At 47.5% G+C, this 12,478-nt stretch overlaps 1 protein-coding gene across 1 annotated transcript in view; it reads left to right on the top strand.

Moving 5' to 3' along the window:
• Positions 1-12,478, top strand: part of Fbxl2 (F-box and leucine rich repeat protein 2) — a 54,314-nt gene that overhangs the window by 20,095 nt on the left and 21,741 nt on the right. The window contains exons 3-5 of the mRNA XM_034483618.2: positions 8,679-8,733; positions 8,952-9,026; positions 11,528-11,622. Coding sequence (XP_034339509.1) covers positions 8,679-8,733; positions 8,952-9,026; positions 11,528-11,622 — 225 coding nt within the window. The remainder of the gene's footprint in view (positions 1-8,678; positions 8,734-8,951; positions 9,027-11,527; positions 11,623-12,478) is intronic.

The raw sequence follows: 12,478 nt of genomic DNA, 5'->3' as shown, positions 1-12,478 counted from the left end.
GCACAATAGCTAGGCTACTTCCTAAACTCCAGGCAGTTACTCCACCTCCTGCAATGACAATGACAATCCCGAGTTATCACTTACTAAATTCTGTGTTCTATCTTGGCTGCCCAACTGGGCCATGCTCTGGGCCGTGCTTTCCTGGCTCTTTCACATGGTGGCCATGCCTCTCTGTCCAGCACTCTTCTCAGGCATGGCGTCTCTCCTCTCCTGCACACACTCCAGACATGGTGGATCTCCTTTCCTTTCTCCCTTCCTCCTGGTCCCACGCTCAGGAATCCTCAAGTCCTGGCTCTGTCTGGCCTGCTCAGTCACTGAGGGTCAGCATCTTTATTTACCAGTCAGAACCAACCGGGGGTAGGGACCCTCAGTGTCTTACATGCAGACACTCGTGTAAGTGAAGACCCCCATACTCGGAGACCCTTCCTCAAGCCTCTGGAAATCGCGACCACCCAAAAATCACAAGAAACCATACCTGGATGCAATCAGCAGAGGTTTATTAGGGGAGGAGCCGGTGGTCAAAAACGACAAGCTCTTTAGCTCCAAGAGCAGGGTTTTTGGCCCCGCGTGGTGGGTTAAAGGGTCTTTTATAGCATGGGGTGGGGGGAGGAAGGCATTTTTTGCGCGCTTACACATGATTGGTTGTTTTACAAGTTTTGAACATAGCACTGGGAAGACCAAGGGAGGGGTAACCAAGAACAGTGGAACATTTCAGAGAATCTAGCCCAAATGATCTAGAGTCATGTGAGATCACTCTGCACACTCATTCTTCTCAAAAATGTGGTTTTCACCATGCTATTGTGTCCTATTCTGCCATCTCAGATTACTATCTTTACTTTTTCCGGCTATAGGGCTATGGCCCCACCTAGGTGGTAGCATCTTTATCTGTAGTCAGGAATGCCTTCCTGCCTTGGGCGAGGCTTGGGAAATGTAATCCAGCAAGTGTCCTTCACCTGGAATGTGAAGGCCTGAAATCTTATTTTCAGTTCCGAGTTCTGTAAGGCGAAAAATCTACACATATTTCATAAAATGGCCTTTATAAGTTTTCACTCTACCTAAGTAGTTTGGGAGACCAAAATTAACCTTAGAATACAAGCAGCATTAGACAAAAACTACTACCCATGTGTGCATGTGGTTGGTCCTCTGGAAGAGCAGCCAGTGCTTTAGCCGCTGAGCCATCTCTGCAGCTCTGGTTTCTTTTCTGTGACTGTGTGTTGGTTGAGGACGTGCCCTGCTGTGCAGGTGGTAGTCAGAGGATGCCAGAGGTAGGGTGCTATTGTTGTGATGAAACACTATGAAGGAAAGCAAGTTGAGGAGGAAAGGGTTATTTCACTCACAGTTCATCATCAAGAGCAGTGAGGACAGGAACTCAAGTGAGGCAGGAACCAGAGGCAGGCGCCCATGTGGATGCCATGGCGGGGTGGTGCTGCTTACTGGCTTGCTCCCCATGGCTCACTCAGCCTGCTTTATTATAAAACCCAGGATCATGAACCCAGGGATGGCACCACCCACAATGGGCTAGGGGCCAGGCCCTCCCCATTCAATCACCAATGAAGAAAATGGCCTGCAGCCCAATCTTATGCAGGCATTTTCTTAATTAAGGCTCCCTCTTCTCAAGTGACTTTAGCTTGCATCAAATTGCATAAAACTGTCTAGCACAGAGGACAAGTGGCCGAAGCTAATTCTCTCTCTGTAGGTTCTGGGTCTGGAACTGAGGCTTAAACAAACCTGCAGTGTGAGCCAGACTCCCAGAGGCAGGCATCAGTAGCTAACGGCAGGTCTCTGGGCAGCAGTGATAGAAAGAAGATAGGGGAATCATGTGACCAAGGGAAGAGAAACCTAGAAGTGTTCTCCTGAGCTAAGTTATTCTAAAATGAAGCTGTAATCATGATCATGAAGTCATTCTCATAATGGTATTACCAGTTGGCAGTTCTTCAAAAAGAAACACAAAATAATCACACGGTGGTAATTTCCTCTCTTGGGTACACTATAGCCTGTGTATCCCAGCAGCCCGAGTGACCAACTGGCAGAGTGGGTTCTGGTTCTCCCTGCATTGTGTTCTTTCCTATGCATGCAGACAAAGTTGAATCTACAGATGAGCAGAGTAAATGACAGTATCCAGTGGTAAAACAGATGACAATATCTGACAATAGCAGTAATAAAAGTCACATGAACTGAAGCCAGGTAAGGTGGCTCACGCATTCACCTGAGCTCTACAAGGCAGAGGCAGGTGGATCTCTGTGAGCTTTAAGGCCACCTTGGTCTACGTAGTGAGAGCTTCTCACAATAGAAAAGAAAAACAAAACAACACACACGAATTTAAAACTTGCCTATTTCTGGAATTTGTCCATTTAATATTTTCAGACCATCGTTTGCCGCCCTAAAATTAAAGCTGCAAATAAGCCAAAGTACACGATCCAAACAATTGAAAACACCAACAAACACATGTACACAAATATTCACAGTAGAATTGCTCACAAGAGCCAAAGCGAGCAGCTCCAGATGCCCATCAACAGATGGCTGGACAAGTGAATCATGATGCAGACATACAAAGAGGAGCCCTGCGTGTGCCCACATGGGTGAGTGAAAAGAGCATTCTAGGGAAGCAAGCCACGCCCCCAGGTCTGTTACATCCATTTACCTGAAGGATCAGAGAGGCAACTTTCAGCCCAAAGCGAATCCACAAGGGGCCCAGGGACGAGGCTGACTACAATATGTGGCAGTTCAGAGACTGTGTCAGAGCTGACGGTGTGACACCAGGATTTGCTGAACTGTGCGGCTTGATTGAATTTACATCGCAGGATTTCACCTCATCCACATAAAGCATCTCAGGGATGACAGAGCTGACATTAAAGAACACGTTAAAGAGGACTTGATACATTTGACCTCAGCACTAGCCAGGAAATGAGAAGCAGGAGGCAAATCTTCAATAAACACGACCTAGTAATGGTAGTAGTGTTTTATTTTTATTTCATTTTAACTGTTTTGTTTTGAGGTAGGGTCTTACTATGCAGCCTCGGCTGTCCTGGAACTCTCTCTGTAGACCAGGCTGGCCTCAGACTCACAGAGACCCATCTGCCTCTGCCTCCTGAAGTGCTGGGATCAAAGGCATGCTCCACCACACCTGGCCAAGTAGAAGAAAGCCACTCGGAGGAGTCGGCGAGGCGTGGATGACCAGAGCAGTGGGGACTCTTACAGCGCAGCTGCTGCTGAATTTTTAGACTACAGGGATAGTAATGCAAGGTAAGAAAGAGGTTGGGGTTAAAAACATCATTAGATGCCAGGGATGATGGTTCATGCCTGTAACTCAGTACTTGGGAACCTGAGACAGGAGGATTGCTGCAAGCTCTAGGCTGGCCTAAGGTAGAGTGAGACCCTGTCTCAAAATAAAATGTAAAAAAGAAAAGTGTTTTTCTTGTTTGTTTTTTCTGTTTGGTTAGGAGGCCATGAAGATGTTTGCTTCTTTGAGAATCATAAGGCTAATTATAGATAAAAATGTTAAATCAGACTTTTAGAGTGAGTGAAGATCAGTGGAACCGGGCGGCCAGGGGAACGGAGTGATTTTTATAAGGACCATGGAGAGTGATCCAGGCGCTGTGGCTGCTTCCATACCTGGGCTCCCCACCCAGCCCTGGCGTAGGCGCATCTGCTTGAGGTGCTGTTGCTGTTGTTTTTAATACTTGTGTATTCTATCCATGTGCACATGCTTGGGACCCATGGGGGTCAGAGGACAGGAATCGGTTCTCTCCTTCTGTCACGTGGGTTCCAAGGACCAAACTTGGTTGTCAGACTTGTCAGTGAACCCCTTTTCCACTGTGCAATCTCACTAGGCCTTATTGAGTTTTATAGAAACTAACCAGCCATATTTTAGGGACCTAAACACAACAGAATTCTGTGCCCTAAAGTTTCTCCCCATTCACTTTTCCTCCAATACTGCCAGGAGGGGCGGGGCTGTCAGCAGTTGCCTGCGCCTTTGGATTCTTGTAGCTGTGCCATTCAGAAGAGTTACAGACTTGAATGCAAGTGACAACTGAGCTTCATCTAACCCTCTTTTGTTTCACCTACAATAGTTTAAAATCCAGAGTGTTAGGACTCAGCCTGTGGCCAGTGATCTAACTATAGTTTTACCTGAACTTGAGGACTGTGAATGAGCAGATATTGAACCTCCAGATGAAAGGCCAGTGCTCTCTGGGAAGTAAGCGAAAACAAACAAACAAACAAACAAACACCAACGTGATCCTGTGGAGTGGGACCCTTTGGAAAGTACAACAAAGAAGAGAAAAAATGGCCGTTGTCCATTTAGGAGGGATGTCTGAGGTGACCCTGGTAAGCCACTTAGGGGGAAGCTGTCCTCACCATACACTTAGTACACACGGAGTGCTTTGCGGTCTTCAAAGGGAGCTGAAGCCCTCAGCGGTCATAGCTCATGCACACCTGCATCCCTAGCCCAGCTCCCTCTCCTGGGAGGTCCTTTCTTAGACCCTTCTCCGGAGATGTCCTTAGCAAAGGCTAAAACCTTGAAGACATTTAATCCCCACTGTAAGCAGTTCTTGGTACTTTCCCACCCCTAACCTGACCTCCATCCTCCTCTCCTTTGTGCTCAGTCTATAAAATGACAGGATGCTTTGGTTCAGTGTTCTCTCAGCATTGAGATGATTTCTCGCCTCCCCCCCCCCCCGCTCCCCCATCAGGGTTAATTTACTCTCATGCTGTACCCTGAAGGAAATTCAACAGTGGGGGGAGTTGGCACTTTACCCCAAATTGCCCTTTGCTAATATGAAATGGTTAATAAACAGCTAAAAGGTTTTTTTGTTTGTTTGTTTGTTTTTTAAAAAGCGACGTTCTTCATAAGACTTGGAATGGTCTAAGCAAATTGGAAAAACTGACCCACAGAGGAGAGAAGACAAGTCAGGCCGACCCCTCAGTGCCCTGGTTACTGAGGTCAGCAGCTATGCTCTGCACAGTAGAGTCAGGGAAGAATTCACAGGGAAGGCCACATGCAGAGAGAAGAAGAAATAATGCCTTAAGAGACAATAGAACCTCTGGGGGCGAAAATCAGTCATGTTGGGGGAAGAGGGTGTGTGGGGGGCAGGTGGGGGAGACCGGGGGGGGGGGGGAGGATGGAGCAGGAGAGAGACTCTGTGAGGAAGAGTGCCTGCTGTTACAGAGGACTGGAGTTCAGTTCCTGGCACCATATCAAGTGACTCACAACTGCCTGTAACCCAGCTGTAAGATGACAGCTCTGGCCTCCGAGGGCACCTGCGTTCACTTCTGCACAGATACACACACATACACATACATTATAAAATAATAACTAGCCAAGCGGTGGTGGCACACGCCTTTAATCTTAGCTCTCAGAAGGTAGAAGCAGGCAGGTCTCTGAGTTCAAGGACAGCCTGGTCTACAAAGTGAGTTCCAGGACAGCCAGGGCTACACAGAGAAACCTTGTCCCAAATAGACACACAGGTAGATGATAAAGTTTAAAATGAATAAATTAATCATGGATACACATGTGACTCTCCTACTTCAGCCAACTCTGTTTCTTTTTTTGCTTTTATTTAAAAAAATTATTCTTTGCATGTATGTGTGAGAGAGGGGGAAGAAGAGAAAGGGAGGGAGAGAGAAAACAGATGGACTTGGGGGTCCTGAGGGTCATGAGGCCTGGCAGCAGGCACCCTTACCTGCTGTGAGCTCTCCCTGGCCAGCCCTTTGTGTTCGTGCTGCGTGCACTAGGATCTGTCTGTCAGCACCCGTTTTGTTCATTAAACCCTGAGTCAGGAATTGGTGTGAGCCGTGGATTGGCCGTTGGAAATATTACCATGTCTCTTTGTGGAAATGAAATTGCATTCGGTTTGAAGATGTGTGTGGAGAACAAGGATGTGAATACCCAGGGTGATGCACTTTTCCTTCAGCGACATGAAGCTGAGATAGCGTGAGAGCAGGCGTGTGCATTCTGGCCCACTTGATTCCTGTCTGTTTCAATATACAAAGGTCTTGTTCACTTGGAGTGAGTCTAGATTTTTCCAAACATGGCTGTGATGGGCGAGTAACACGAGTAGCCTGTGGGTGGCGCACGTGCACAGCCAGTGGCTGTCCTTATAATCAGACTTGTTGCTGTTACTGAGACAGTAGGTCTATTCTCTGTGTGCTACCTTCTGGAGGATGTTCCAGGAGCCCCTAGCTGACCCCCTTTTTACCTCATCATACACTTTTGGATTTGACCTCAGCATGAAATGTGTGCACAGGTAGTATGGGGCCACTTGTGAGCTAGCAGCATGGCTGTTGGGGCAGGAGGGTCTGTAGGTGAGCAAGATAAATTCCCCACAGAGGTCACATAGGTGTGCAGAGACCCTGTCGTAAGCATATGCCTTTACTGGCCTGCTGTGGAATACTGTGGAATACCGTGGGCTTAGAGTTGAGAATGAAAGACATAGGCGGCCTTCTGTGACAACCTCTTCCCCACCCCAACCCCTCAAAAGAAACAATCTGAACAGGAAGCCATTGAAGAGAACTCTTCAAAAATTGTGGCAGGGCTCTTCTGGGGACGGTGCTTAGAGGCACTCAGGATACTCCAGCGTTTGACGACAAAACTAGGCTGTCCTAAACCCCCGGCAACAGGATGTTTACCTTTACACCAAGGAGGTTGGGAAAGCACCTAAATCTGCATGTGGTGTGTGCCCAGGCAGACTACGAGGGGTTCGTGCTGTGAGACCCACAGTCCTCACGAGATTGTCTAAGACAAAGCAGCACGCCACAGGGCCTATGGTGATTCCATGTGTGACAGGTGTGTCCACCACAGGATCAAGCAGACTTTCCTTATTGAGGAGCAGGAAATCCTTGTGGAAGTGTTGAAGGCACAAGCAAAGTCAGAAAGCAAAATAAATATGCAACTTTTTAAAATAATAAAAAAATTTGTGATGGGGTGCCGAAGTATAGCTTTGCGTGGTTGATGACTTCTGGCAGGGGTGGGGAAGGACTCAGTTCTCCTAAGGGGCTGGCCACTGGGAATTGGACCATGCTTCACTGAGTATATGGCCAACACAAATTTGACTTTGAGGGCTTTTTGTTTTGTTTTTCTCCTCCTCCTCCTCTTCCTCCTCCTCTTCCTCCTCCTCCTCCTCCTCTCCCTCCTCCTCCTCCTCCTCCTCTCCCTCCTCCTCCTCCTCCTCCTCCTCTTCCTCCTCTCTTCCTCTTCTTCCTCTCTTCCTCTTCTTCCTCTTTCTCCTCTTTCTCCTCCTCCTCCTCCTCCTCTCTTCCTCTTCTTCCTCTTTCTCCTCTTTCTCCTCTTCCTCCTCTCTTCATCTTCTTCCTCTTTCTCCTCTTCCTCCTCTTCCTCCTCTTCCTCCTCTTCCTCCTCTTCCTCCTCTTTCCCCTCTTCCCCTTCTTCCTCTTCTTCCTCCTCCTCTTCCTCCTTCTCCTCTTCGTCTTCCTCTTCTTCCTCCCCTTCTTCTTCTCCTTCTCCTCTTCCTCCTCCTCCTTCCTCTTCCTCTTCCTCTTCTTCCTCTTCTTCCTCCTCTTCTTCTTCTTCTCCTCTTCCTCCTCCTCCTTCCCTGAGTAGGCCACAAGGAGGGCTGGGAAGTGATCAGAGTCCATTTTGTGAAATTCTCAAATAATCAATAAAAATATTATGTTGGAGAAAAATAGTATGACTCGGTATGTCCGCACACACGTCAGCCACTGGCATTTACACACTTAGATCGTCTGCTAAGGCCCGTGCAGCCTTAGGCGTCTATGTGTTCACAGAGTGTTGGCAATCATCTCCTGGCCTGTGGTTCTGTGTAGGTCCAGCACGGTATAGTGCAACACTGTGGCATTCTAGGGCTCTGTCATCCACCACTGAGCCCACAGAAATTCATCTCCACGCTGGCTGTTCCTTTGAAGAATTTGGGGAAGTTTACTGGAGTGTGCTTGCCTCTCAGCTCTCGCCTTCCTCACACATCTCTTTTTTACCCACAAAGCATTGTGCCTGCTCTCACACATTCAGTCCCCTACAGTGTCTGTCCCCTGCACTGCAGTACACAAACAGTGTGCCCATGCCCAAGGCCACCTTCCTCTAAAGCCATTACAGAAGTCACCAGGACTCAGTGGGTTCCTCTGCCCTCTTCCCAGTCTTCCTCTGGCTCCTTTTGCCTGGGAAAAGCCATGTAGAGTGAGGACTCTTTGCCAGGTGAACTGATACATCTAACCAAATGGGTTTTCTCATCATACCTTTGGGACTGCATTCTTTGAGGTTCCACTATCTGAACCTGTTGGGGAATCTACAGCAGGAGTTGGTGCTGTGTACTGGGCACGTTGGCAGGACGGGGAGCTAGTTAGCCCAGCCTCAGCACCGGGGAAACTAGAGTGCCAGTCTTCAGGGAGCTCGAAGAAGGGTCTATTTTTCCACATCTGGTTCTCAGAGCAGGAGAAATGGAAGTTTGGTGACTTCTGTTTTGAGAAAATGTGTGTGACAATAGGCAAGTGCAGACTGTGAGACTTTTACAGCAGCCACAAGAACTCAGTGTATGCCATGTGCTGCCAGCCCGGGCTCCTGGGAAGTCTGTGTATCCCGGAGACGCTTTAGATTTTGTTTTTAAGTTCTAATTTAAAATATTGATACCATCTCATCTTCTTGCCCTCTCTCTCTCTCTCTCTCTCTCTCTCTCTCTCTCTCTCTCTCTCTCTCTCTTTCTTTCTAGAATATTCTCCTTCTTGGATATCGTAACTCTATGCCGATGTGCACAGATTTCCAAGGTAGAGTATTGCCTGATTTTTATTCAGTAAGAATGAGAGGGATGGATTTGATTTAAACGAAACATTACAGTTAAACCTTGTCTACTAAAATGGCAGTGTTATAACTGTATACTTTACTTTTACTTAATATACACCAAGAATAAAAGTTTGGAAATGAGATACTTGACATATTGGCTCATCCCTTACGCCCAGCCTCCTCTTTTACATCCATCTCCTAGGCCTGGAACATCTTAGCCCTCGATGGCAGCAACTGGCAACGAGTGGATCTTTTTAACTTCCAAACAGATGTAGAGGTAAGTTAATTCAGTTAGTTAGTTAATTTGGTGCGTGTGTGTGTGTGTATGTGTGTGTGTGTGTGTGTATGCATGTGTGTGCATGCATGCCAAGGGGTATGAGTGGAGGTCAGAGGACAACTTGCAGGAGTTGGTTCCCTCCCCCCACCAAGCAGGTTCTGAGGATCAGACCCAGGTTGCAGGCTTGGGAACAGCCTTTACCCAAGGCATCTCTCTGGTCCCGTTGGTGGTAGTGTTTTTTTTTTTTTTTTTTTTTTTTTTTTTTTTTTTTTTTTTTTTTTTTTTGAGACAGGGTCTCTCTGTTTTGCAAGTACCCACAGCAGGTGGGCAGAGGGGCTGCAGAGACGGCTCAGTGGGTGAGGGTGCCAGCTGCTCCTGCACAGGACCTGGGTTTGGTTCCCAATACCATATGTTTGGTCACAACCGTCTGTAACCCCTGTTGTAGGCAGTCTGATGTCCTCTTTGGCCTCTGAGAGTTCCTGTATTCACACTGTACACATAAACTCACACATACATGCAATGAGATAAACTAATTTTCAAAATCAGACTGAGGAAGCTGAGGAACAAAAGGTTAAGTCTAAGGACTTCTACATTTAGGAAACTGGGTCCCACACCTGTGGGTTCTCAGCAATGGCAGAATGACGGACGGGTTGAGGTGACAGAGCTCAGGACTTCTCTCTAGTCACTCTTTCCGAGCATGCGTGCTTCCCTGACGTGAGGCACTTACATGCCTTCAGAGACTGAGCACATGAGACCAGGAGGTGGCTCAGTGGGCAAAGACACTTGCCACCAAGCTTGCCTATGTGAGGTCAGTCCCGGGGTCCCATGTGGTGGAAGGAGAGAACAGATTCTTGCAAATTGGCCTCTGACCTCCATACATATACCGTGTGTATTTCTACATGTACACACATATAAATAAATAAAAATGTACATTTCCCATTCAGATCATGGGCTCGCCACAGCTGAGGGGCTGTTGACACTGACAGTTGCCGGGGACCAAGGGGTCCCTTTTCCTTAAGATCGATGCCCCCTGGTAAGCCGTCTGTCCCAGTGGAGTGGCACACATCCACCAGTGTTTGGACAGCACAAACTGGACTTAACTGGGTGACAAACAAGACAGAAACAGCCCACAGGGCTGGGGGTGTAAGGAAGAGATGGGTCTGGGAGGGACTGGGGGAGGGGATAAGGAAGAGGTGGGCCTGGGAGGGACTGGGGGGTTAAGGAAGAGGTGGATCTGGGAGGGACTGGGAGGTAAGGAAGAGGTGGGTCTGGGAGGGACTGGGGGTAAGGAAGAGGTGGGTCTGGGAGGGACTGGGGGTAAGGAAGAGGTGGGTCTGGGAGGGACTAGGGATGGACGAATGTAATGAAAACGGATTGTACGAGATTCTCAAAGATCTGACTGAAAGGTCACATGTCAAAACTGAGAAGTGACTGCACAATATGTTAAAGTCCTAACTCCGGGGCTGTGATGGTCATTTAAGGCCCTTTTCTCCCCAAGCCTCTCATTCTAATAATGTGTGCCTGTGGTTTGCTATGCCTAGTGGGGAACAAGGGTTATTGAATAAATATTGACTTGGTAAATGTCTTGCTATTTTTTCTCTCTCTTAGAAACAGTGGTCTGTAATTATCGCCACATACATGCCTTTTCTTTCTTTAAAATTCTGGTATAACAACTTTTGTTTCAGTGGAGGAAGAATAAAGAAATCCTCAAAATGGAGAGACACTGATGCTGTGGGGTTCAGGTGTTAGGTGCTTAACGTATGCTTACATACTTAGATTGTCAAGTCCCATTTGGTAACAAAGATTTATTTTGCAGTTGTCTTGGGTTTTGCTTAAAAACGACGAAGTCAAGGTAGAAAAGTGGCTCAGGGGTTAAAAGTGCTTCATGTGTTCAGTTCCTGCACACAGGCTGGATGGCTTGCAAGCACCTGTAAACTTGGGTTTCAGCACTCTCTTCTGGCCTACTCACATTATGGGTACTCACATACACATAAATTAAAATATATATCTTTAAAATTAGCTCAGATAATCCTCAAGACAGCATGATAGACACACTGGGGTCAAGGTTCCGCGTGCAGTCCAGCTGAAATGTTAGCCATGTAACAGTGGGCGTCAGCCCCATTTAGGTGCTGTAGCTGTGTCCTAGACGATTCAGTGTTTACAGGTTTCTGCCCAGATGGCAGAGCATAACGTCTACTTAATACATGCTCATTAAAAAGATTGACTTTTCTTTTCAGTAACATTATTCTACCCTCCCGGTGGCTTCCACAGCCAGGTCCAGTCGGGTGGCTGTGAGTGCGGGGAGGGTGTGTCTAAACCCTTTGAAAGGCACCTAGGCTCTCAGAGAGTCCTCATGGTGCTTGCCCAGTGGAACCCAGTCCTCAGTGCCTGTGGTGAGGATGGACTCCGGCTGTATTTGGAGAAGCACACTGACAGTTCAGCATACAGTGTTAAGTAAGCAGCGTACAAAAGTGACTGCTTCCCATCTTTCTCCATTTAAGGGCCGAGTGGTGGAAAACATATCCAAGAGGTGCGGTGGCTTCCTTAGAAAGCTCAGCCTGCGTGGCTGCATCGGCGTCGGGGACTCCTCCTTGAAGTGAGTGACAGCCACAGTGACCGCTTGGTCACAGCAGCTGATGGTTGACATCAGAAAAAGCAAAGCAAACTCAGTCTAGAGTTTTCTTCAGTCCTTTCTGTGGTAATTTGTATGAGAGTCCTGCCTCTGTTCTGGGGACAAATGGCTTCACCTGCCTAATGTGAGCTTTCTCTCCTGGATGTCAGTAGGGCAGTTACAGAGCACTTGTGGAGTGCCAGGGGGGTGTATCAGATCAGAGTTGACACTTGTATTTGCACAGTCTCCTCTGTCCCCTCCTACCTCCCCTGCCATCTTTCTTCTTTCTTTCTTTCTTTCTTTCTTTCTTTCTTTCTTTCTTTCTTTCTTTCTTTCTTTCTTCCTTCCTTCCTTCCTTCCTTCCTTCCTTCCTTCCTTCCTTTTTTTTTTAAGGTTTTTTTCGAGACAGGGTTTCTCTATGTAGTCCTGGCTGTCCTGGAACTCACTCTGTAGACCAGGCTGGCCTCGAACTCAGAAATCCGCCTGCCTCTGCCTCCCAAGTGCTGGGATTAAAGGCATGCACCACCACTGCCTGGCTGTCTTTCTTGTTTCTTAGAAGACTTTACTCACACACAAAGCAATTCTTTAAAAAATGCCAGCCGGGCAGTTCGAGGCCAGCCTGGTCTACAGAGTGAGTTCCAGGACAGCCAGGGCTACACAGGGAACCCTGTCTCGAAAAAACAAACCAAACCAAACCAAACCAAAACTGCCTTTATGGTTAAAGTAGAATTTTGCTTACTCGTGATGGGACAGGATTATCATGTTATGTTGCTTTTATTACAGCAGTCACTATTGCCTGTGTAGCTAAAGGCATATTCCCTTCCTCCTAGGTAGCCGTGGT

This window comes from Arvicanthis niloticus, chromosome 21, assembly GCF_011762505.2.
Source record: "Arvicanthis niloticus isolate mArvNil1 chromosome 21, mArvNil1.pat.X, whole genome shotgun sequence".
Lineage (NCBI taxonomy): Eukaryota > Metazoa > Chordata > Mammalia > Rodentia > Muridae > Arvicanthis > Arvicanthis niloticus.
This window is presented reverse-complemented; position numbering and strand designations above follow the sequence as displayed.